At 41.7% G+C, this 25,971-nt stretch overlaps 1 protein-coding gene across 3 annotated transcripts; it reads left to right on the forward strand.

Moving 5' to 3' along the window:
• Window positions 1-3: 3 nt before the first annotated feature.
• On the forward strand, window positions 4-24,773 carry LOC106567126 (uncharacterized). Of its 3 annotated transcripts, none has more exons than XM_082955368.1 (15): window positions 4-152; window positions 595-871; window positions 9,825-9,946; window positions 10,813-10,985; window positions 11,282-11,402; window positions 11,634-11,724; window positions 13,428-13,519; window positions 15,088-15,167; window positions 15,314-15,517; window positions 15,733-15,908; window positions 17,284-17,491; window positions 17,726-17,878; window positions 19,872-19,953; window positions 20,133-20,254; window positions 20,390-24,773. In XM_082955368.1, exons 2-15 carry the CDS (start codon window positions 687-689, stop codon window positions 21,038-21,040), a joined length of 2,460 nt encoding a protein of 819 aa, XP_082811494.1. In that variant the 5' UTR covers window positions 4-152; window positions 595-686; the 3' UTR covers window positions 21,041-24,773. The 3 variants fall into 3 exon arrangements, with proteins under 3 accessions (XP_082811494.1, XP_013991556.1, XP_082811495.1); XM_014136081.3 differs by having other exon boundaries at window positions 15,733-15,881; XM_082955369.1 differs by having other exon boundaries at window positions 44-152; window positions 611-871.
• The last annotated feature ends 1,198 nt before the right edge of the window (window positions 24,774-25,971 follow it).

Below are 25,971 nucleotides of genomic sequence, written 5' to 3' on the forward strand. Positions count from 1 at the left end.
CGACACACGCCTATTAACTACAATCAGAGTGCGCATCCCTGTAAAACACCGGTACTAAGTGCGCAGTCTCAACGGAACAATCGCTGCTAACTTTCAACAGGAGGCAGACCGTCGCTAACTTGTCCTTCTAAAATAATTCATTCCGTTAAAAAGTAGGTAACGTTAATATGATACAAATAATGATAATACAACGTGTAATTGAAATGTAACTACCATTGATTATTCCGATTAAATGTTATGAAATGGCATCTCAACTAGCTAAACTGCTTGTTAGCCAAAAAATGGCTAGCTAATCCTAGGCCCAATTGCTAGCCTGGCTGCGAAACAAACGTTATAGCTAGGCTAGATAGATAGCTAGTTATGTTATCCAGAGAGGGTGGACACTGACTAGTTTTGCTATTGCTGGCTAGCTAATGTTAGCTAGAAACCACATGCTACAAAAAACACATAGCTAGCTATTTAGCTATTTTATCCATAGTGTCGTTGCTAACAAACGTAGCAATGTACTGTATACTCAGCATGAAAACGTTAGCTGGATTAGAGGTTTGTTGTGGATCAGATTATTATCAAACGCTTTTTTTTTCCTTGACCAAGATCCTGACCCGAGAAGGTGTCGTCAACAGGCTTCTCTGCAAACAAGCACGGACACACGCAGTTTAGCATTAAACACCAACAACAGCGCCGGGATGTTTAACCCACACCACCACCAGCAGCAGCAGCAGCAGCAACAACAACAGCAACAGTTTCACCGTCACCTGCGGCAGCTTCAGCAACTGTTCCAGCAGCCCCCTCCCCCGCCGCCGCCTGCGCCACCACAACCGCCTCCATCGCACCATGCACCCAGGCATCATCATCACCACCAAGGAGGACGGTAAGACATGTGAACTCGAGGTCGTGGATCAGCAGGCCTACTAGGGAAATTGCCTCCACTATCAGAGTGCGCTCCGGGTCGTAAGGAAATTAGGAGTGTTTAGCGCGCACTGGACGTTCTGGCCAAGAGATTCTAATCAGTTTACCCGGAACACGTTTTAACACTTATAATTATCATTTTTCACCAGATTTTTTTCATGTGTCAAATGACATTTTTTTGTACACGTGATTCTTTTTTTTATTTTTTGCCTTTTTATTGTGTTTACAGGTGATTTGAACACTTGGTATGGTCGTTTTTACATGCGTTCATTACACCTGTTCAATGCATTTACAGATGATTAGAACGCCTGTTATGGGCACATTTTACACGCGTCCATTACACATGTTCGAAAACAACTTATTTTGTAGCTAACGTCACATAATTTTTTTGTCTATTTTTATGTATTGGGAAAAAAAGTTTTTTTCATTTGAATTAGCTATCCATAATTTCCTTGTTTGAGGTATAAAGCTAAGTATTAAAAAACATTTTTTTTTTACACTTTCCATCCACCAGATAGGATTGTTTTGTGAAAAGTATCTACTTTTCAAACCCGTTTGCTTTAATTTATCCAACAATAGTCACTATAGTTTCCAAACCACAAAGGCTGAATTAAAATGTTTTATAATGTAATTTACTATTGTTAGCAATTTGAACCATATTTAGAAAACTCTCCCTCCCTGAGTAAGTGATTCATCACAAAGGACCTAAAGTCAAACTCCCGGAAATTGAGGGGGTACAACGTGATACTTTCAGACACAGGAAATGTCCCCGTTACTACACAGGCATTCAGACCGGTCGGTCAAGGGTTTTGGAGCAGCCTGCTCATTCAAGGGTTTTTCTTTTTTCTGCATTGTAGAATAATAGTGAAAACGCATGTGGAATCATGTAGTGGCCAAATGGTGTTGAACAGATCAGTGTTTTGTATTTCATGCGTGTGAAAGTACGATATTCAAACATTCTAATCACCTGTAAATGCACACTGAACAGGTGCAATGAACATGTGTAAAAATGCCCATAACAAGCGTTCAAATCACCTGTAAACACACTGGACAGGTGAGAAAAATTGTGTACAAAAACTGACATTTGACACTTGAAAAAAGCATGTGAGAAATTTGAATTACAAGTGTTAAGACGTGTTCCTGGTAAGACGATTAGAACCTCTTGGCCTTCCAAAGGAGAAGGGTTGATCCGAGCGTTCTTACCTCACAACTGCAGTCAAGCACCCAAGCTAACTGGAAAGGGGTTACCTAGTCAGTTGTACAACTGAATGCCTTCAACTGAAATATGTATTCTGCATTTAACCCAACCCCTCTGCATCAGAGAGGTGCGGGGGGCTGCCTTAATCACCATCCACGTCTTCGGCGCCCAGGGAAACAGCGGGTTAACTGCCTTGCTCAGGGGCAGAGCTACAGATTGTTACCTTGTCTGCTCGGGGATTCGATCCAGCAACCTTTCGGTTACTGGCCACAGCACTCTAACTGGCTAACATTGGCTAGCTTGCTAGCTATTTCCAGACACAAATGAGAGAACACCTTACTTTGACCATTTTACTCACCCTAGCAGAGTTGGTTAGGCTTTTTCATGTTAATAACTGTGCTTCTGGCAATTTAATTTAGTTTTTTTTGCCGACGTTTACTGATACCGGTCATATTCAACGGGTGTTGCACGTTCGTAAATTAATCAGTTATGCTGTGCTCTGGTACACTGACGAGTGCTTGAAATCTGGGGTAGATGGAGTGAATTTACAAACAGACCCTTAAATGTAAGTATGATTTGCTAGCAGCAGTTTGACAGTGGTGCCTGGAGAAGTTGCTATACTCTAATTTTACAAAAACAGACCGCCCGCAGGCGGAATGGCACACTGGGTAAAAATTCTAGGTTTTCCTATAGTTTTATGGTTTTCACTCTCAAAATGTATTTGTTTTATAGGAGAAAAAAATGGTTTTAAGTCACCAACAAGGTTTATACCACACCAGCAGTGGCAACTCGTCATTCAGGGCAGGTGGCACATACAAACCTGGTCTCTTTTTTTTTGCTTTCTTAAGGCAGCTCCAAAATGCAGGTGTTTCAGCCTAGCTCAGTGCATTGTCATTGGCCACAGATGAAATTACGTCAAATCACATATCTACAGTAGCATTGATTGGACTGATCATGTCAACATCATACATTCAGAATCTTAGCAACCTAACAGTCATCATGAATCAAGTCTACAATCTACTGGCAAATCCTTTTCAATCCTAGTCATATGAAGAGAAATTACAGATAAAACGTATCAGTGCTCATCGGCCATTGGACATAAACATTGCAACAAGTTGGAAATCGCAAATTCAACATTGAGAGGTTTGGAAGGAATCAGTGGCTAACTGCAAGCATCTCAAAGCAATCGCTAGCCTGCTATTCAGTGGAGTGGATGTGTGGTCCCAAGTCTGGGTTTAAGGTTATCTTTTCCAAGCTTAAACATTCACATTGGCCATGCTGTCCATCCAGCATGACTTCTGCTGTGCTCAAAACACCTCAACTGGGAAATATAACTTCAGTGAGTTCAAGATAACTGGGAACTCGGAAAAACGGTCATCCAACTCGGAATTTCAAGTCGGGAACTCGGGCCTCTTTCTAGAGCTCCGATCTAAAGATCATTGACATCATGATTCGACCTTGTTTTTTTCTGAGTTCCCAGTTGTCTTGAAAGCACCATAAATCCTGAGAATGTCAAACTTTGACAAAATTTGCCCACAAAGGACCGCCACGCCACCTTCCTGTTCAAGTGAGCACAGCACAACAAGGTGAGTCCAAAAATGTCTTGTATGCTGCTGCATAAATAATGTCATATGCCAGGGAGATATGTACTAAGTGTATGTTTTGTAGTAAGCTGTTAGTACCCCATGTCTCACCCTAATAATTTGGTCACTTTTCCCCTCATAATTTTGCCTATTGTTCTGACTTGGTGGTGCACATGTAGCCTGTTTTAGAGAAATGTAATCATCGATTATTGTAATAGCTTTCATTGTCTGCTTATGTGCCCCCTTTATTTATCCTATGGTTCTGACTTGGTGTTCAGGGAGAATACTGTCGCTGTACATTAGGGAAAAGGTGGGTGAAAACTTCCACAAGCCACTGTATATTGACTAGGTCCATCCTAGCTCTCTCATTAATGTCTTAATCGAAATTACGGAATGCCTCCTATCTGCTCGTCGTCCCCTTATGCCATAGTTTGTGCATCTCAATTGGCAGTAGAAACCACATTTCTTTAAGCAAGACAGCCATATCAGGAAATGAGACTGGATTAACTGTTTTTCTGCCCTAAAAGGCTCCGCTGATAGCCAGATGTAGCAGTGGTAAGGTGTTGGGACAGCTTAATGTGGGTATGGTTTGTCACTGTTATGGTGCAATTAATGTGTTGCTGGCTTTGCTGGCATGCTTCTTTTGAGTTTGCCCCATCAAGATTTACATGGTGAAATCACCACTGCACACCAGGATAACACATTTTAGGTCTGGGGAAGAAAGAAAATGGGGGAGGGTGTCTGTACTGTAGGCTACAATGTAGTGGCATAGTTTTCTAAATAAACACCCTCCCAAATGATACAAATCATCATGAAATTCTGCCAGGTAGTCCTACTGTAAATTCCGGACTATAAGCCGCAACTTTTTTCCCAGGCTTTGAACCTTGCAGCTTAAACAATGACGCGGTTAATATATGGATTTTACCCGCTTTCCAAAAAATATATAAAAAAAAAACACATTCTGTGACGTGCTCAGTTTTTTGGCGGCATGAAGCTTTCATTAGACCAATGAAATTGCCGAACGGGTTAAGGTCAAACAACTTTTTTGTTTACTGTTTAGATTAAATCGAGCGCTCTCAAACTTCCCATCATTCTGATTACGGTAGTCATTTTGTCACCCTCATCATGGCAAAGACACAGAGAAATGCATATGATGCAGCTTTCAAGTTGAAGGCGATTGATCTGGCTGTTGGGAAAAGGAAATAGAGCTGCTGCACGGGAGCTTGGTCTTAATGAGTCGATGATAAGACGTTGGAAACAGCAGCGTGAGGAATTGACTCAGTGCAAAAAGACAACTAAAGCTTACTGTTATTTTTTGTTACAAGCCGTGTTTCGTTAAATCCTGTGTAAAGTTAATTTGTTTCAATGTACCGGTAGGCACCTGCGGCTTATAGACATGTGCGGCTTATTTATGTTCAAATAATATATATATTTTTTAATTCAGTGGGTATGGCTTATATTCAGGTGCGCTTAATAGTCCGGAAATTGCGGTACTTTGCAGTGAACATTTTAATAAGGAAGGTTTTATCTGGAAAGCCTTTAGGGGCGGCAGGAAGCCTAGTGGTTAGAGCGTTGGACTATTAACGGAAAGGTTGCAAGATCGAATCCCCAAGCTGACAAGGTGAAAATCTGTTCTGCCCCTGAACAAGGCAGCTAACCCACTGTTCCTTGGCCGTCATTGAAAATAAGAATTTGTTCTTAATTGACATGCCTAGTTAAAGGTAAAATAAAAATTATATTTAAACAGAGCATGATGGCTGAGTTGCGCATCACAAAGATTCAACTGACTTTGGACTGAACTTTTTCAATGCTTTGCATACCCATTGTTGCCTTAGTTAGCATTTACTGGCATTTATCATAAGTTGAAACATCTTTCCTACCGATGTTGTTCAATTCTGTGAGCTGCTCAATGCGACAACCAGTTAAGCGCTCTTGTGGGCAATGTTGCCTGATATTCCTCTGAAACTAGGTGTGTGCGGCACGGGTGAAATAGATTTGTGATTGTGTAGGCTACTTTGTACATGATTTCTCTATTGTACTACATAATTGATTTTGCGTAAACCACATTTTATATGCCTGCATTTGCACGCAGGCCAGGTAGCCTAAAGGCCTACTTCAGGGTCGCGTCCGTACTCAACATTGACAGTAGCTCTCCAAACAAGACAATGACTAAATTGACAACTCGTAAATGGAATTAAATAAACCAAAACTTGTTTCTCACAAGTGTAGGATAGGTTGTGAGCTCTGCAAACAATGTGTCCACTCTGAACTAGAGGTCGATCGATTATGATTTTTCAACGCTGATAACGATTGGAGGACCAAAAAAAAGCCGATACCGATTTATTTATTTTATTATAATTTTTTGTTGTAATAATGACAATTACAACAATACTGAATGAACACTTATTTTAACTTAATATAATACATCAATAAAATATATTTAGCCTCAAATAAATAATGAAACATGTTCAATTTGGTTTAAATAATGCAAAAACAAAGTGTTGGACGAGAAAGTAAAAGTGCAATATGTGCCATGTAAGAAAGCTAACGTTTAAGTTCCTTGCTCAGAACATGAGAACATATGAAAGCTGGTGGTTCCTTTTAACATGAGTCTTCAATATTCCCAGGTAAGAAGTTTTAGGTTGTAGTTATTATAGGACTATTTCTCTCTATACGATTTGTATTTCATATACCTTTGACTATTGGATGTTCTTATAGGCACTTTAGTATTGCCAGTGTAACAGTATAGCTTCCGTCGATCTCCTCGCTCCTACCTGGGCTCGAACCAGGAACACATCGACAAGAGCCACCCTCGAAGCAGCGTTACCCTTGCAGAGCAAGGGGAACAACTACTCCAAGTCTCAGAGCGAGTGACGTTTGAAACGCTATTAGCGCGCACCCCGCTAACTAGCTAGCCATTTCACATCGGTTAAACCAGCCTCATCTTGGGAGTTGATAGGCTTGAAGTCATAAACAGCGCAATGCTTGAAGCACAGCGAAGAGCTGCTGGCAAAATGCACAAAAGTGCTGGTGGAATGAATACTTATGAGCCTGCTGCTGCCTACCACCGCTCAGTCAGACTGCTCTATCAAATCATAGACTTAATTATAATATAATAAACACACAGAAATATGAGCCTTAGGTCATTAATATGGTCGAATCCGAAAACTATCATCTCGAGAACAAAACATTTTTCCTTTCAGTGAAATACGGAACCGTTCCGTATTGTATCTCACGGGTGGCATCCCTAAGTTTAAATATTCCTATTACATTCCACAACCTTCAATGTTATGTCATAATTACGTAAAATTCTGGTAAATTAGTTCGCACCGAGCCAGGCGGCCCAAACTGTTGCATATACCCTGACTCTGTGTGCAATGAACGGAAGAGTTTCACCTGGCTAATATTTCACCTGGCTAATATTGCCTGCTAACCTGGATTTATTTTAGCTAAATATGCAGGTTTAAAAATATATACTTCTGTGTATTGATTTTAAGAAAGGCATTGATGTTTATGGTTAGGTACAGTCGTGCAACGATTGTGCTATTTTCGCAAATGCGCTTTTGTTAAATCATCCCCCGTTTGGCGAAGTCGGCTGGCTTTGTTAGGAAGAAATAGTCTTCACAGTTCGCAACGAGCCAGGCGGCCCAAACGGCTGCATATACCCTGACTCTGTTTGCAAGAGAAGTGACACAATTTCCCTAGTTAAAAGAAATTAATGTTAGCAGGCAATATTAACTAAATATGCAGGTTTAAAAATATATACTTGTGTATTGATTTTAAGAAAGGCATTGATGTTTATGGTTGGAGCAACGTGTACCTAAGCAATTATATGCAACGCAGGACAGGCTAGATAACTACACATGGTTGATGATATTACTAGTTTAACTAGTGATTATGATTGATTGTTTTTTATAAGATAAGTTTAATGCTAGCTAGCAACTTACCTTGGCTTCTTACTGCATTCGTGTAACAGGCCGGCTCCTCGTGGAGTGCAATGTAAAGCAGGTGGCTAGAGCATTGAACTAGTTAACAGTAAGGTTGCAAGATTGAATCCCCGAGCTGACAAGGTAAAAATCTGTCGTTCTGCCCCTGAACAAGGCAGTTAACCCACTGTTCCTAGGCTGTCATTGAAAATAAGAATGTGTTCTTAACTGACTTGCCTAGTTAAATAAAGGTGTAAAAAAAAGTGGGGGGGGGGGGTCGGCGTCCAAAAATACCAATTTCCGATTGTTGTGAAAACTTCAAATCGGCCCTAATTAATCGGCCATTACGATTAATCGGTTGACCTCTACTCAGAACGGTAAGACTGAAATAATATATTGAATGCATTATCAGAAGTTACTCTAAACGAACATTGTAGATTAGGAATTAACAGTAAATGTACTACTGGTTATACGTGTAATGGGGAATTGATATACACTAACAATCAAACACAAACGATTCACACAATGAAGTTATGAAACAATGAATGTGAACAAATTGGCGGGAGAGCACGTTCTGGAGAGAGACGCATCTTAGCCACACTCCCCTTGGACTGTGCCATCCACGCGGCCTCTGCAGTGGATTAGTTTACTGGGATTGGCGCGAGTCAGACCGGTGTCTCCAGTACCAAGAAAAAAGATATATTTGCTACTGCTCTTTCCTAGCCACCGTGCTTCTACACCTGCATTGCTTGCTGTTTGGGGTTTTAGGCTGAGTTTCTGTACAGCACTTTGTGATATCAGCTGATGTAAGAAGGCCTATATAAATAAATTTGATTTGATTTAAAGAAATCTTGGTCAACCAACAGCCCATCGACCAAACAATCTACCAGTCGATTAATTGGGGTCCGCCTTAGAAGTGAGTATACGCAATGCTCACTGAAGAATTTCCCAGGGGTGTGTTCAGGTATTTAAATATTTCCCTACGTTCTGTAACAGTTTGTAAGACATGTTTTTTTTCCATAAACGCAGCGCAATGTTCTAAAAACAGTCTTTGATGTAGCTATGTTTGGTAAGTGTGGTGGTTATGGTGTGTGCAAAAACCTGTGCAGCACACCCCCATAATCACAACCTTCTTCAACTGGGATTCATTCACTAGGAAACAACCTGAAGCCAACAGAGGTAAACATAACTAAACGGGGAGGGACCTACCTGATTGTATCCAATAGAAACTCGTGTTTTTGTTGCAAAATATTTTCCGTTTGGAGTAAAAGGTTTCCATTGCAAAACATTTTGCAATTGTTTGCTACAGTCTTCTAAATGAATATACCCATGGTCATTCAGAACAGTATAGTTTCTGTTGAATAAACATTGGAAACTGTTCTGTCCTGCTGAACGCACTCCACATTTAATGTTTAAATAGTATTTGTTACTAACATGAACGTGGCCAATTGTTTGACTTTGACTGTATTGTGTGTAAATATACTGAACAAATATAAACGCAACGTGTGAAGTGTTGGTCCCATGTTTCATGAGCTGAAATAAAAGATCCCAGAAGTGTTCCATATGCACAAAAAGCTTATTTCTCTCATTTTGTGCAATGTGTTTACATCCCTGTTAGTGAGCATTTCTCCTTTACCAAGATAATACATCCACCTGACACGTGTGGCATATCAAGAAGCTGATTAAACGGCATGAACATTACGCAGGTGCACCTTGTGCTGGGGACAAAAGGCCCCTCTAAAATGTGCAGTTTTGTCACACAACACAATGCCACAGATGTCTCAAGTTTTAAGGGAGCGTGCAGTTGGCATGCTGAGTGCAAGAATGTCCACGAGCTGTTGCCAGAGAATTGAAAGTTAATTTCTCTACCATGAGCCGCCTCAACATTGTTTTAGAGAATTTGGCAGTATGTCCAACCGGCCTCACAACCGCAAGATCGTCTAAGACCAGCCACCCGGACTGCTGATGAAACTGAGGGGAATTTCTGTCAAATAAAGCCTTTTTGTGGGGGGGGGCGGGATCATTCTGATTGGCTGGCCCAGTTGTGTGAAATCCATAGATTAGGGCCTAATGAATTTATTTCAAATGACTGATATCCTTTATATGAACTAACTCAGTAAAATCATTTGAAATTGTTGCATGTTGTGTTTTTGTTTTTAAGTATATAAATACTGCTTAAGTAATGCCCTTTTCCTCTGTTATGACCAGGGCCATGGCTGTACCAGGCCCTGCTCCTCCACCTCCCCATGTGGTCAACCTGGCCACTCGAGCCTCCATCATGGCCCCCAACCCAATGTTACAAGGGGCTATAATGATGCAGCAGATGCAAGGTGAGTGCATTTCAGAATGTCAGAAAACGACAAGTAGATAAAAAAAATTATATATATATATATATATATATATATATATATATATATATATATTAAAAGAATCGGTACCATAGTACATCATTTTATCTACAGCTAGTGCGTACGTGAAAAAGCTGTCAGTTTCTCTGAACTGTTAACACTTTGATTGTAGAACGCCTTGTAGTTCCAAAGGCCACCTGATAGAAACTCTGGCACTACCCTGCTGCTGAAAAACAGTGGTGGGAAAAAGTACCCAATAGTCATACTTAAGTTAAAGTAAAGATACCTTAATAGAAAATGACTCAAGTGAAAGTCACCTAGTATAAAATACTACTTGAGTAAGTCTGAAAGTATTTGGTTTTAAATATACTTAAGTACCTTTTTCAAAAAATAATCTTTTTACTTACGTAACATATTTCTTATATTAAGCAAACCAGATGGCACAATGTTTTTGTATTTACAAAGCATTTGTGTTGAGTGAGTCTGCCAGATCAGAGGCAGTAGGGATGACCAGGGATGTTCTCTTGATAAGTGTGTGACTTGGACCATTTTCCTGTCAAACTGTAACAAGTACTTTTAGGTGTCAGGGAAAATGTATGGAGTAAAAAGTGCATTATTTTCTTTAGGAATGTAGTGAAGTAAAAGTTGTCAAATATAAATGGTAAAGTACAGATACTTTAAAGTACTACTTAAGTCGTTTTTTGGGGATATTTTTACTTAAATACCTTACACCACTGCTGAAAAAGTCTTTCCACCAATTATCTTTTTCTCCTCATACTCATCCCCATCTCCTCCCACACTTTCTTCCTACCTCGATCTCTCCTTCCCTCCTGTCTCTGGCACTCCAGGTAGCATGCAGGGCTTTGCAGCAGTTAGTGGGCAGCAGTTCACCCAGTTCTTTGCTGCAGGGGCCCGGTCCTCTCTCATGGGCCCTGTACCCATGGGCATGTCCATGAAGACCCCCCACATGGGCTTCCCTGCCCGACACTACCACCCCCACTCCCGCTACTACAACAACAACGTAATCAAACCTCTATTTAACTATGGATAATTACAAGGCACTGAGCAACCAATCTCAGCTTTTTGTTTTGACAAGCTAACAGTTTTGTTTTACTCAGTTGTTAGTTAAGATTGTTTTGATACTGTGGGGCAAAGCTATGAGGAGACTTAATCATAATTGCTTATGGAAATACTGAATTGGTCAATATTATAATCTCTAACATTTGAGTCCTCTATACCTGTTGCACACGTTGGCTGTTGTTGATTGTTGAGAGAGCAGTTGAATAGTTGATCAAATTCCTCACCCTGTTCATGTAGGACTATGGGTCCCGGCAGCCGGATCGGAAGAGGGAAAATGAGCAGAGAGCCGTGGGGAGCACATTTAGCCGACCTGCAGCCAGCAGGACAGCAGGGGAAATCCATGATAAGGCTCTGAAAGGTAGGACCGTACCTGAACACTCACTGCTAGCTGGTGTTGCCATCTCGCGTTATCATTCGTTAGAGTTTTTATTTGCAGCTAGTGAGATCTCAGAAGAATGAAAAGGGGTTATTTTTTGTTGTTGGTTGCTTCCTCTTTTCCTTTTTCTCCTCTGTTTTTGAGTGGGTGTGAAACAGTAATTCTGTGGTTGGTACAGTAGCACATGACAACCCTGTCTCCCTCTTCCTGCAGATGGAGGAGTGGGAGGGCCAGATGGACAGGCACGGCCTTCAGTGCAACCGGAGCCTGAGGAGCCGGCATTGAAGAAGCAGAGGACAGAGGTGTAAGTAGTACTGTTTTGAGTTTGAATAAAGGCATTCCTCATGGGTCGTTGCATTTCATTTCAGCAAGCCATGACACCCACCATCTCATTGTTTTGAAATCGTTTCTGTACTTATAAACAGATTAGATTAGCATTCCTACAACAATATTTTGTTGCAATATAATTTGATATCTGAGAAGTTAAGCTAATTGATAGTACCCCAAGCCACCCATGGACCCCCCCACGCTGGTGATGCATGGGTTAACTCATAACTGGGCGGGTTTCGGGTTATTAAATATTGTGTGGATGAAGGGAATGTTGGTGGTGGGCATGTTGAATAAAGAAAACAATACTTTACATTTATGGATTTCATAAACGTTTATATCATTCTTGTGAAATTTATATCTATAGCCTACATTGCGGTTTTTCTTTCATTATTTTAGGCTATCTGGCATTTAATGCGTAAGTAAGCTTTAGGGCCTAACTGTACGCGTGCTAAATAGCCTACATGCCAATCGCCTAATGCTTTTGGGAATGGGCAGAAACGGTTAACATCGATCCACGGAGGCAAAAAGTTTAATTCATTAAAAGAAAAGCTGCAAAATGGAGAGTTTACCATAAAGAGAAGGGAGGGCCAGAAAAGTCATGTTTGGGAAAGATTTGTTGAAGTGGTAAAAGAGGATGATGACATTGCCGGCTATGTTGTGACGATTGTGCTACTGTTATTTAATTTTTTTGCAACCCATGCTTTGGTTTTGTTTGCCTGCCCATTGTTTCAACTTTTTTTAATTTGTCGCACAAATCCAATACCTAATATTAGCATTTTCGCACTTCATATCCAAATCATCTATAAGTAGCGTCATTTATTTACACAATCAATTTTGGGGATACTTTAGGATGATTTTAACATGAAGCAGGAAAATTCTAATATAGGTACCATTGACTTGCTTTGGATTTGTGCCACAAATGCAAAAAAAAAATGTATTTGGAACCGTGGCGAACAACCAAAGCATTGTTTGCCATTATACCTTGTCAACAGACTGCTTACAGGGAAGGGAAACAATGTAATTTGGGTGAACTATCCCTTTAACATTAGGGGAATCTAACACATTTTTATTTCACTTAATAGCAGGAACAGCACCATTTAGTGGTCAGCACCTGGTAATATCAGAATGTAGGTTGGGACAGAAACCTAACAACTTAAATTAATAATTTCTCTGAACGGGGGGGGCATCACCAAATTCATTGCAAATACATTGCATAGGATGAAGAAGCAATACTCCAAGCTGCAGCATCATACTAATTGTCAAACATAGAAAACTGATACTGTATACTCGTTGTTGGGTGTGGGGGGTCCGTTGGTGGCTTTTGACAATTGTTTTGTGATTACTCATTAGATTTATTTTTCGAATCTGAGATTAGGTACTATATTTATTGATTATATGAATCCTAAAAATTAAAATGGCCAATTTGGGTGCAATTAATTCATTTCTCAGATATTAAGTTATTTCAAAAAAGTAATGTTGTAGGAATGCTAGTCTTATCTGTTTCTAACTACAGAAACTATTTCAGAACAATCTGAGATGGTAGGTGTCAAGCCTCTTTCTTGTTTTGCTTACGTATAGCTTCAGATTAGAGTATCTATATGCTGTGATGAGTCCTTGGAGGGTAGCAGCTAGTAGTGACATGTATCCTTTATTTCTGTCTATCTTTCTCTGTCCCAGGTTAGAGGAGACTGTGGAGCAGCCTCCTGAGACAGGCGGGGTCCTGAGTGCAGCAGAGTGTCAAAGCCCACCGGTTGACTGCCAGCCTGGAGGTTTGTGTTCTCATACACTACATGACCAAAAGTAAACTCAGCAAAAAAAGAAACGTCCTCTCACTCTGAACTGTGTTTATTTTCAGCAAACTTAACATGTGTAAATATTTGTATGAACATAACAAGATTCAACAACCGAGACACAAACTGAACAAGTTCCACAGACGTGAGTAATAGAAATTGAATAATGTGTCCCTGAACAAAGGGGAGGGGTCACAATCAAAAGTAACAGTCAGTATTTGGTGTGGCCACCAGCTGCATTAAGTACTGCAGTGCATCTCCTCCTCATGGACTGCACCAGATTTGCCAGTTCTTGCTGTGAGATGTTACCCCACTCTTCCACCAAGGCATCTGCAAGTTCCTGTACATTTCTGGGGGGGAATGGCCCTAGCCCTCACCCTCCGATCCAACAAGTCCCAGATGTGCTCAATGGGACTGAGATCCGGGCTCTTTGCTGGCCATGGCAGAACACTGATATTCCTGTCTTGCAGGAAATCATGCTCAGAACAAGCAGTATGGCTGGTGGCATTGTCAGGAAGGGTACCACATGAGGGAGGAGGATGTCTTCCCTGTAACGCACATCGTTGAGATTGCCTGCAATGACGACAAGCTCAGTCCGATGATGCTGTGACACACCGCCCCAGACCATGACACACCTCCAAATCAATCCCGCTCCAGAGTACAGACCTCGGTGTAACGCTCATTCCTTCAACGATAAACGTGAATCCGACCATCACCACTGGTGAGACAAAACCGCGACTCGTTAGTGAAGAGCATTTTTTGCCAGTCCTGTCTGGTCAAGCGACGGTGGGTTTGTGCCAATACGCGACGTTGTTGCCGGTGATGTCTGGTGAGGACCTGCCTTACAACAGGCCTACAAGCCCCCAGTCCAGCGCCTCTCAGCCTATTGCGGACAGTCTGAGCACTGATGGAGGGATTGTGTGTTACTGGTGTAACTCGGGCAGTTGTTGCAGAGCCTGGACTCGAACCAGGATCTAGTGGCACAGCTAGCACTGCAATGCAATGCCTTAGACCACTGCGCCACTTGGGAGGCCCCGGACAGACAATTTTTGCACGCAACGCACTTCAGCACTTGGTGGTCCTGTTCTGTGAGCTTGTGTGGCCTACTACTTCACGGTAGAGCCGTTGTTGCTCCTAGACGTTTCCACTTCACAATAACAGCACTTACAGTTGACCGGGGCAGCTCTAGCAGGGTAGACATTTGACAAACTGAGTTGTTGGGAAGGTGGCATCCTATGACGTTGCCATGCTGGAAGTCAATGAGCTCTTTCATACGGGCCATTCTTCTGCCAAGGTTTGTCTCGATTTTATACACCTGTCAGCAACGGGTGTGGCTGAAATAGCCGAATCCACTAATTTGAAGGGGTGTCCACATACTATTGTCTATAGTTTACCATTCCAGCAGCCATTCCAATCCTCTTACTCCCACAGAGCTACAGCCATATCTACAGAACACCATAGATGGGTATATCTCTGTGGCTTAATCACTGGCCTTTCACCTTTTTGGCTTGGTAGGACTAGTTCTCACCTGTTCTTTCCAATAACAGACTGTGTCATACTGGAGGAGGGTGGGAGCACAGCTGAACCAGTGGCTGCAGAGGCAATGGAGGAGAGCAGAGCAGCCGAGGTGAGTTTTATTTGTTACAGAGGGCTTTACTGAAGCCCAAACCGTGATTGTAACGATAGTTCAGAAGGGTAGCTGGGCACTGATTTTTTTGCTCACAGAAAGTGATAAGATGACCTGATCTGAGGACCCTCCTTGTGTATGAGCAGGTTCAGAGTGGAGTGTCGGCCATGCCAGCCTCTGAGCAGCTGAGTGGTGAGAGCCAGGCATTCACTCCAGGCCTGGAGGACATGGCAGAGGGCAAGGCTGCCCCAGGGGCATTGGAAAAGGGGCAGGAAGAGGGCAAGGAGGGGGGTGACGCTGCCAACAAGTTCTATTGCTACATCTGCACTCTGGCCTGTCACAACCAGCAGGTAGAGTACCCCCTGAGGGTATAGAGTGGAATGTTTGCGTTTGAATGGTCCAAGGCAATCACTCAGCTTGACCCTTCAGCGACCCTGTTAGTCAAGTTCATTAGCTGCCACATGGTTGAGCTGTCAGCCCGAGGCTAGTGAGACAGGACTCCCTCTGTGTCATATCTCTGCGTCCCTCTCTTTACATCTCGCTGTATCCCCCTCTTCCTCATTAGGACTTCCAGAGCCACATGAACGGCCTGGCCCACCAGCAGAGGATGATGGAGATCCAACACATGTCCAGCGCCTGTCTGGTCACCCTGATGCCCAGTGTCCAGGAGTCACTGCAGGGAGGCTGCGGAGACGGCTCCTCCTTGAAGGACGGGTCAGTACTAGTGCACGTTGGTGACAGGTAAATGGGATTTAAGTAAGACCCAATAATTAGGCGATAGGCACCGAATGAAACAAAACTGACTGAAGCAGGAAGGATCTGCCTAAAATTGTCCAATAAGAAACACTTGTTTTCCGTTGGAAAAAAAGTTTTGCTGTAGTTTGTCTTTGTGAATATGACCCAGATGGTGATCAAATCACATTTTATTGGTCACATACACATGGTTAGCAGATGTTATTGCGAGTGAAGCGAAATGCTTGTGTTTCTAGTTCCGGCATTGCAGCAATATCAATCAAGAATAACTATCTTCAAAGTAATGACTCAGGGCGTTGGGTTTGAAATTAAAGCTTCTTTTAGTAATACTACTTGTTCACGTTACATTTAACAACTTTTAGATTCTACAAAACAATAAAGAAAGTTGCTAGTGAAAGTCAGGATAATCACTTGTACATAACTGGGCGTTCGCTCTCTTTCTACTTCCTGTCGCAAGGCATTCTGGAACTTGCAGTCAATTGCATAATCCAATACAACAGGAATATGTATGTAGTTCTCTCAATCTCCAACACACGAATTCTAATACAATTACGTATGTAAATAACCCTAAAGAAAATATCTTTAGATACAGCTCAATTAATTAACTGTAAACATTAACTCTGTAACCCATTAAAGTTACAACAATCAACAAGTAATCTAACAATTCCACAACAACTACCTAATACACACAAATCAAAGTAAAGGGATGAAATAAGAATATATAGATAAATATATGGATGAACAATGACCGAGCAGCATAGGCAAGATGCAATAGATGGTATAAAATACAGTATATACATATGAGATGAGTAATGCAAGATATGTAAACATTATTAAAGTGACTAGTGATCCATTTATTAAAGTGGCCAATGATTTGAGTTTGTATGTAGGCAGCAGCCTCTCTGTGTTAGTGATGGCTGTTTAGCAGACTGATGGCCTTGAGATAGAAGCTGTCTTTCGGTCCCAGCACCTGTACTGACCTCGCATTCTGGATGGTAACGGGGTGAACAGGCAGTGGCTCGGGTGGTTATTGTCCATGATGATCTTTTTGGCCTTCCTGTGACATCGGGTGCTGTAGGTGTCCTGGAGGGCAGGTAGTTTGCCCTCAGTGATGCGTTGTGAGAGCCCTGCGGTTGTGGGCGGTGCAGTAGCCGGTGCAGTAGCCGTACCAGGCAGTGATTCAGCCTGACAGGATGCTCTCAATTGTGCATCTGTAAAAGTTTTAGGTGACAAGCCACATTTTTTTTCAGCCTCCTGAGGTTGAAGTGGATGGTCTGTGTGGGTGGACCGTTTCAGTTTGTCCGTGATGTGTACGCAGAGGAACTTAACTTTCCACTCATGTAGCTGCGTGTGTGTAACACAGAGAGAAGAAACCCGGTCCGCAGCTTTGGTGTGCTACCTGCAAAATCCACTACACCAGTACAGTCATGGTGCACCGCAGGACCAGGGAGCACAAGCTGGCCACCCGCACCTCCAATCCCTCGTGTACCGTCTGCAAGAGGCACTTCAGGAGCCCACTCCTGTTCCTGGAGCACATGCAGTCCCAGGGGCACAAGCAGAGAGTTGACGAGGTGTGTACTCATCTCTGCCTCGGCAGCTTGGAAATCCAATAAATGTATTACATTTTTGGAGTCCCTAGTGGCCCCTTATTTCCTACGTACAGTATGCACTACTTTTGACCAGAGCCCTATGGTCCCTAGTCAAAAGTAGTGCACTAAATGGGGAATAATAGGGTGCCACTTGGGCCTTAACCCATGTCAAACCATTCCCTCCTTATTCACTGTTCTGTGCTCCTCTCACTACAGCTTCGGGAGGAAGGGGGGCCAAAGGCCTTGGCTGAACTGGTTGCCATGGATGCACTAGGCTGCTTTGTAGACGAAGAGGAGGAGGCATGCGAGGAGGAAGAGGGGGACGAAGAGGAAATGGAAGATGGCGGCGAAGGCAGCTCCCATGGGAAGGTTAGGCATATGCGTGTACACGCCTTGTCACATGGGGATAGGCATTTGATTTAAAAAAATTACTGTTATAGTACTCACATTATTTTTTGGAATGGAAAATATATATACTATCGTTCAAAAGTTTGCGGTCGCTTAGAATTTTTTTTTTTTATGGAATATCTACATAGGTGTACAGAGGCCCATTAACAGCAACCATCACTCCTGTGTTCCAATGGCACGTTGTGTTAGCTAATCCAAGTTTATCATTTTAAAAGGCTAATTGATCATTAGAAAACACTTTTGCAAGTATATTAGCACAGCTGAAAACTGTTGTTCTGATTAAAGAAGCAATAAAACTGGCCTTCTTAGACTAGTTGAGTATCTGGAGTATCAGCATTTGTGGGTTCGATTACAGGCTCAAAATGGCCAGAAATTAAGCACTTTATTCTGAAATTCGTCAGTCTATTCTTGTTCTGAGAAATTAAGACTATTCCATATGAGAAATTGCCAAAAAACTAAAGATCTCGTACTACTCCCTTCACAGAACAGCGCAAACTGGCTCTAATCAGAGTGGGAGGCCCCGGTGCACAACTGCGCAAGAGAACAAGTACATTAGTGTCTAGTTTGAGAAACAGACACCACACAAGTCCTCAACTGGCAGCTTCATTAAATAGTACCTGCAAAATGGACAAAAAAATTGTTTTTCTTTAAAAACCAAGGACATTTCTAAGTGACCCCAAACTTTTGAACGGTAGTGTATATTTTTAGAACATAAGGGCAAGTCCCACACAGGGAAAAATGTGTGCATTTATCTATATCCCAACAGTGCACAACAATGCCTAATTTATCATAACCATTACAGATAGCAAATCCTAATTGCTAAATTGCCTCATATATTCAGTCAAAACAACTACTGCGATTTAAGATTTGGGGCTCAGTTTGGTGTGTTGAATTTTCTATTCTGGTTTGCGAACCAAAATCTGTCTTTTTGATATTGGCCTACCGACATGTGACAGTTTATTATGCCTGTTCTTTGGAATTTTCTAAATGGATTAAAAAAAATCCACATTGAACAGTGCATGGGGATGACTTATAGCCACTGCATCTGTTTGGTGAGTAGGCCTAGGCTTAATGAAGCTGATGAAAATATGCTCTTTGAAAAAGACAAACTAATGTTTTTGCATATTTCCATTGTGGAACCTGTATGTTTAGGGGGTTTATATCCTAGACTAATTAATTGTAAATGGCACTAGCAGTTCGCAAAGTAGCCTTGTATGTATGTATGTACATATATATATATATGTATGTATGTATGTATGTATGTATGTATGCATGTATGCATGTATGCATGTATGCATGTATGCATGTATGCATGTATGCATGTATGCATGTATGCATGTATGCATACATGCATACATGCATACATGCATACATGCATACATGCATATGAAAAAAATTGAATGGATACAATTATTCCAAAACTGCAGCTAGTTGTTGGAACACATTTCCCAGCTTCATTCAGTCATTTGGGATGGAATGTAGCTTGTGTATTTAAAAAAAAAATTTAAAAAAAATTATACCCACCTTTTTTTACATGCATTTATTTCTGTAGGCCTAATGGGACCCTGTGTAGCAGGAGCAGTCGGAACACAATTGAGTGAGACATGGAGGGGAAAGGGAATTCTGTTTCTTTTTTGATGTGCCCCACAAATGCACATGTACAAATGGAACACTAGTCAAAACAAATTAACTTGGTCTTTCCTTTTTCTTTTAGTTTTACAGTATTTGAAAAAAATGTGATCTCTGGTTAAAGATAGTTTTGATGTCCATTCGCGTACTCATGCCTTTCCCTCGTCACACCACATCTCTTTTCCAGCTCTTGCTCTTTCTCCCATGCGCACATTCTCTTTTTTTCCCCAGCATCAGTATTGGAGAAATGTTAGGAGACACATTATCTTCCTGAAACTTCTGTATATCGTTGTTGGTAATGGATCTATTTGGTAATGTGTGGCAGGACGTCTGGCCGTCCCAGATGGAGGTGGCTCTACTAGAGGACGTAGATGAAGAGGAGGAGTTTGACCCTGACACGGTGTACGGTGAGGACACGCACTGTCTGAGTCATTACACAACACTCACTGACTTGCCATAGTCAAATGAAAGCCATTCAGAATCACTCATTAGTACATGTTATATATTTAGCTATATATTGCACATTATGATTTTGTCATGTGTGATTCTGTTGTCATTGACTTACCTCTCTCTGCCTGTCTCCCAGGTTCTAGCTTTGTGGTTCCTGTGGCTGGGTTCCTCTGTAGACTTTGCCAGCAGTTCTACCATTTTGAGTCCTCAGCCCGCCACTTGCACTGCAAGTCACTCAAACACTTTGAGAACCTCAAGGTTGGTTGTATAATCACATTTCCTGTGTATGGTTGTGTATGAATTAAGACACCGCACATCAAATTAACAGGTTTGCCTGTCTGTTGTAGTCATCTCCTTTATTTCCTATGTTTTTTGCCTTTCTCTTCCCTACAGAAGTACAGGGCCTTACGTAGCCAGAAGGATGGGACAGTGGAACCTACTCCCATAGACGGTACGGACGGAGATTCAGAGTGTGATAGTAACCACACTGTCTCAGATTCAAACAGCCTGCCTTCAGAGCTCCTCAGCAGCCCTGCCTTACTGCAGCCCACCATCTCCATCACCAGACTGAGGCCCTCCAGACCCTGCCCTGAACCCCAGAACAACACTCCCTCAGCCTCATCCCTGAAGGACCTCACCACCACCAGCAGCACTGTGGGGACTCCGGCTCAAGCCTACCCAGAGAAGCAGAGCCCAGTAAACCCTGAGGACAAGGAGGAAGAGCCAACCCCAGAACAAGCACCAGTCACAGATGAGGAAGAGCCAACCCCAGAACAAGCACCAGTCACAGATGAGGAAGAGCCAACCCCAGAACTAGCACCAGTCACAGAAGAGGCAGAGGAGGAGCCAGTCATGGGAGAGGCAGAGGAGGAGCCAGTCATGGGAGAGGCAGAGAAAGAGCCAGCGGCAGTTGAGGAAAAGTCAGCCCCAGTCACAGGAGAGGCAGAGGAGGCAAAGGCAGCTGCTCCAGAAGAGAAGACGGGCAAAGGGAAAGCAAAGGGCCCATCCAAAAGGAAGTCCGGGAGGACAACACGGAGACGTTGAGAGAGAGAGAGGGGGAGAAAGAAAGAGAAAGAGAGAGAGGGAGAAAGAGAGAGGGAGAAAGAGAGAGGGAGAAAGAGAGAGGGAGAAAGAGAGAGGGAGAAAGAGAGAGGGAGAAAGAGAGAGGGAGAAAGAGAGAGGGAGAAAGAGAGAGGGAGAAAGAGAGAGGGAGAAAGAGAGAGAGGGGAGAGAGAGAGAGAGGGAGAGAGAGAGAGAGAGGGAGAAAGAGAGAGAGAGAAAGAGACAGAGGGAGAGAGAGAGAGAGAGACAGAGGGAGAAAGAGAGAGGGATGGAGAGAGGGCGGAAGAAAGAAATAATATCCAGTACAATCGCTACCCTAGGACAGGGTCCCCCGCCTCTTCTGTATAGCTCAGTAGACCTGGCAACTCAAAACCGGTGATCCTCTTACCTATATTTGTAGGTGTTTAATTTTTTAATAACACAACTAGATAGAAATGACTAACGTGCATTCAGTGGAACCTGACTGAAGAGAATTATGCGGAAACAAATTGTGGATGTGTGTGTTGCTGTCATAAAGTGTGGAAAGGGTCAAATGAAAATGAAGGTCTGTTTTAGTTTATACATGTTGTGTTCTAGTTAGCTAAATGTCTAACTCAACAGATTGTTGCCAGGTTTAGGAAGGGAGTGGTGTTTTAGTCCAGGAACCGAATGAATCATTATAGCAGGCGACTTATCTGAAAATATTTTGTGATGAGGGTGGGAAGTTAAAAAGTAAATGGTACTGTTTGAATGTCGAGTAACTATGAACCTTGATTTGATCCTAGCTTTGTTGAAGTGCTATTGTCCTTGACATTTTTTACATTCTCTGAACTGTTCTGGAGATTTCTTTGGATGTTAGCAGGTGAGGGGATTGGTTAGAGGGGGGTTTCAAAGGGGGAAAGTCTTAACTGCTTGGTCTATTTAGCTCAGATACACCCTGAGCTGCTGCTTTCCCCTCACTATACTGCTAAATACATTTTAATTGAGTTGTTTAGCTCTTTAACCCCTTGATTGCTGAAACTGCCTACATCCCACTGGTATCGCTCCCAATTTGCACCTGAACCTCCATAAGGCTGTGCGATAAGCTCATGGTTTTGACAAGACTAAATTATAGATCATTAGTGTTCCTGCAATGTTAGGCAGCAGAGCATGCTTTTAGTGAGCTTTGAATATAGCTGTTCTTAATCAACTCATAATGTTCTATTATAACAGTTGTCTAGTCTAACAGAACTTGACAACTCCTGAGACCATAAAACTATCCTTTTCGATGTGGCTGGAATAGGGAGAACACATTGGCCTAGAATAGATCCTCTTTGCCATAGTTTGTTCTCAAGAGACAACCAGGTTTATGCAAAGTTCAGTGCGCACTTATTTTATTTTTTCCCCTCACAGTTGGAGGCATTTCCAAACCCTGTCACCCCATTTTAATGTTTAATATTTTTTAAATTCCTGAACTGATAGCAATGTTGCATTAACAAGCTTACGCATCACAAACATGACATTGCAAAAGAGTTGAATAGTTTTGTGCTGGGTTTCCATCCTTTAAAAAAAAAAAATGGAGTTGTTACTTCTTTCTTTCTCACACACCTTGTTAGCTCTGGTACACTGGACTAGTAAGAGTAGTTTTTTTTGTGTGTCTGTACAAGTGACATTACATGGCAGTTGTGACTGTTCACATTGGTAACATTAATATCAAGGTTATTATCAACAATGTTGTAGTGGTATGGATGGACTTGGAAGTTTTTCATAACAATGAGACCTGACCTGGAGAAACTAAGGCTGCATTTAGTCAGGCAGCACAATTCTGATCTTTTTTCACGAAGGCCGTGTCTACACTTGATACTTACATGCGACTTCTGTTATTAGAATATGAAGATGCATTGTATACGACAGGTCTAGATAAACAAAAGTCGCATTGTGGTTGGAATTGTTTAGATCTGGCTGACCGCCTCAGGTGGTGGTCAGACTCATTGTGTGGATTTCTCCTCAGTCTTTTTGCAATCAGGCTACCAAAAGTGAATACAGTGGGTGATGTCACAGCACTCCGCCCACAAATCTCCAGAAAATATGTTTTGGCAGCAAGAGACACCTTTTTTCATTAAATGGAGGAAATGCGTTCCTAGCGTGAGGAATGTGTTTGCTGGCTTCATAAATGCTAGCCTGCCAGCTTATTTGGAAAAACATTTTTTTGTTTGGAGTTATAACCTGTTTTTGTAATCTCTTTTAGCTTTGCTTGCTGGCTAATTCGCTACAGTAGGTGGTTACTGCCATCAAGTTGTCAGATTTAGCCTGTTCCAGCGTTTGAAGAAAAAGGGAATCCTGTGACAAAATGTGGACGTGATCAGAACTCCATGTTCAGAATACAGAAGTTGCATGAACTGTCAAGTCTAGACACGGCCTAATTGGTCTTTAAACCAGTCAGCTCTGAAAAATATCTGATGTGGAAAAAAATATGTGATTGGTCAAAAGACAAATTTAGTGGGGGAAAAAAATCAGAATTGGTCAGGAAACTCTTTGCTTTGGGCACGGAGAATAAAGTGTCTTTTCCCCATTGATAGTCAATTAGTGTAGAAGTTGCTGTTTTTTTCTTCTTTCTCACGCATATCCTGTTAGCTCCAGTACACTGGACTAGTAGACTGTATAGACTGGCAGCACAATTCTGATATTTTTTTCCCTCTATTTGGACCAATCGCATCTTTTTCAGAGGTGATCTGATTGGTCAAAAGACCAATTAGGGAGGGGGAAATATCAGAATTGGGCTGGATATCCAAATGCAGCCGTAGTCATTGAGTAGAATTGTCTGTACAAACGTTGCATGGCAGAGTTGTCACCTTACAAATTAGTAACATTAATATCAACGCTCTCAACAATAATGAAATGAAAAAATGATATGACTTCGGAGTTTTTCATAACCATGAGACATCAGCGGGGTAATCTAACTGGTCAGGAAAATCTCTTGGCTCCAGGCACAGAGAAGGAAGTGTATTTCCCTAGTGGTAATAAATGTGTAGCAGTCTAAATGTTACACAAACTGAGAACCAGCAGTTTTGATTTGGAAGTACACCAACAGAAGAAATTGAATGATTCACCAGCTTGTGATCTATTTAATTGACGAGACGTGGATAACCATTTGTCACTGGCCTCTTGGTGAGAGGAGACCTGAATATAGGATAATTTTTTATAAGTTACAGACAGAACTACATAAGACCGAATCAAGTAATGTAGCACTCCAGTTAAGAGTCCCCAATCACAGCCACTGTATTTTTCTTCAAGGAACATGTAAGGAATAAGTCTCTCCCAGATGATACTGATGCTTTCAGTCAATGGGCAGTTGTTTTTATTAGTTCACTTGTACAGAGGAAGAGCAGATGCATAGACTGTTTAAACAGGCAGCCCAATTTTCAGAATTTTTTTCTGAGATCTTAAGTCAAAATACCAATTAGATCAGAATTGGGCTAACTGTGTAAACAACCCATATTGGCTTTGATGAAAGCAAGGTCATTTGTCTTCTAGTCTCTGGTTTGCGTCCCACTGAAATATTATAAAGGACCAGAGCACGACGGAAAGGGTCATTTATGTGACATTTCAAACAGCTGTATGTTTCTTAATGTATTTCTATTCTACAAATGACACGGATGAACAAGTGTTTTCTAGCAGCTGGAAGTTTCATGTATTTTTGGGATGTTTTCTGTATTGGGGTCATTTTAATTTATAATAATAAAATTTGACAATTGTCTCACTGTGATTTATTGAATATCACATTGTTTTAAAGAGTTAGTTCTTTACGCTAGTGATTCAAGATGTCACACTCAGATACTTAACAGTAACACATTCGATATACTGTTTTATACCTGACAAAGAAAAACAGAATGGGGAAAAAGTGGAACACAATCTCTTCTTGCATGTCAGAGAAATGTTCACCAATCAAAGCTCAGACATGATTTGGAGTATTGCCCCACAGAGGTTAACTTTGCTGCTTACCTACCACCAGTGTATTCATTACATCTTAAAACAGAAACCATTTACCATCTTAGAGCCAAACATGGCAAATGAAACGGAGGGACCTAGCTGAATTTGTGCAATAGAAACTTGTTTTCATTGCAAAACGTTTTGGAACAGAAACCAATTCGGCAAAATGAATACACCCCAGTTATGACATGAATCACAGCTTATTCTGCATGCTTTACACCCCACACCAAGCACTTGGATAAATAAGTACCAATCATGGGGGCAATTGATGACTATACAGATAGCTAAGCTGAAACATTGGTATACATAATAAGTGGTGATGGTGGCATAAACTAGTCACTTCAACACAGAATGTACTCAGCTTTTGGCTCATTTACTTAACCAAGCAGGAACCATCTTAAAAGTTTAACAGTTGGGTATGGATTAAAACTGTGGAGGGTTCATAAGTGCTACATAAAAGGGACAGAGAAGGGAAAAACCCTATTCACTCTTAAGTGTTGCCACACGAACACTTGAGGAAAGGAAAGATGCTCAAATAGATAGTTGGAATGTTGTTGATTTGTATAACATTGAGTAGTCCAGCTTTATCCTCTTCACCAAACAGTTCATGTAGTTTGTCATTCAGTGAGTGGTTGCGTTCCTCCAGGTCATCCAGGCAAGAGTTGATCTGATCAGCATAGTGTTGATGGCTACATAGTGCTGATGGCTACATAGTGTTGATGGCTACATAGTGTTGATGGCTACATAGTGCTGATGGCTACATAGTGTTGATGGCTACATAGTGCTGATGGCTACATAGTGCTGATGGCTACATAGTGTTGATGGCTACATAGTGCTGATGGCTACATAGTGTTGATGGCTACATACTCTGCCAAAAGAGAGTGATATGATGTGCCATTCCTAACAGACAAATACAGACACCCTATTGGCTTATGTACACAGCAGTGAATGACAACACACACAGT

This window comes from Salmo salar, chromosome 01, assembly GCF_965601325.2.
Source record: "Salmo salar chromosome 01, fSalSal1, whole genome shotgun sequence".
NCBI classification, from domain to species: Eukaryota; Metazoa; Chordata; class Actinopteri; order Salmoniformes; family Salmonidae; genus Salmo; species Salmo salar.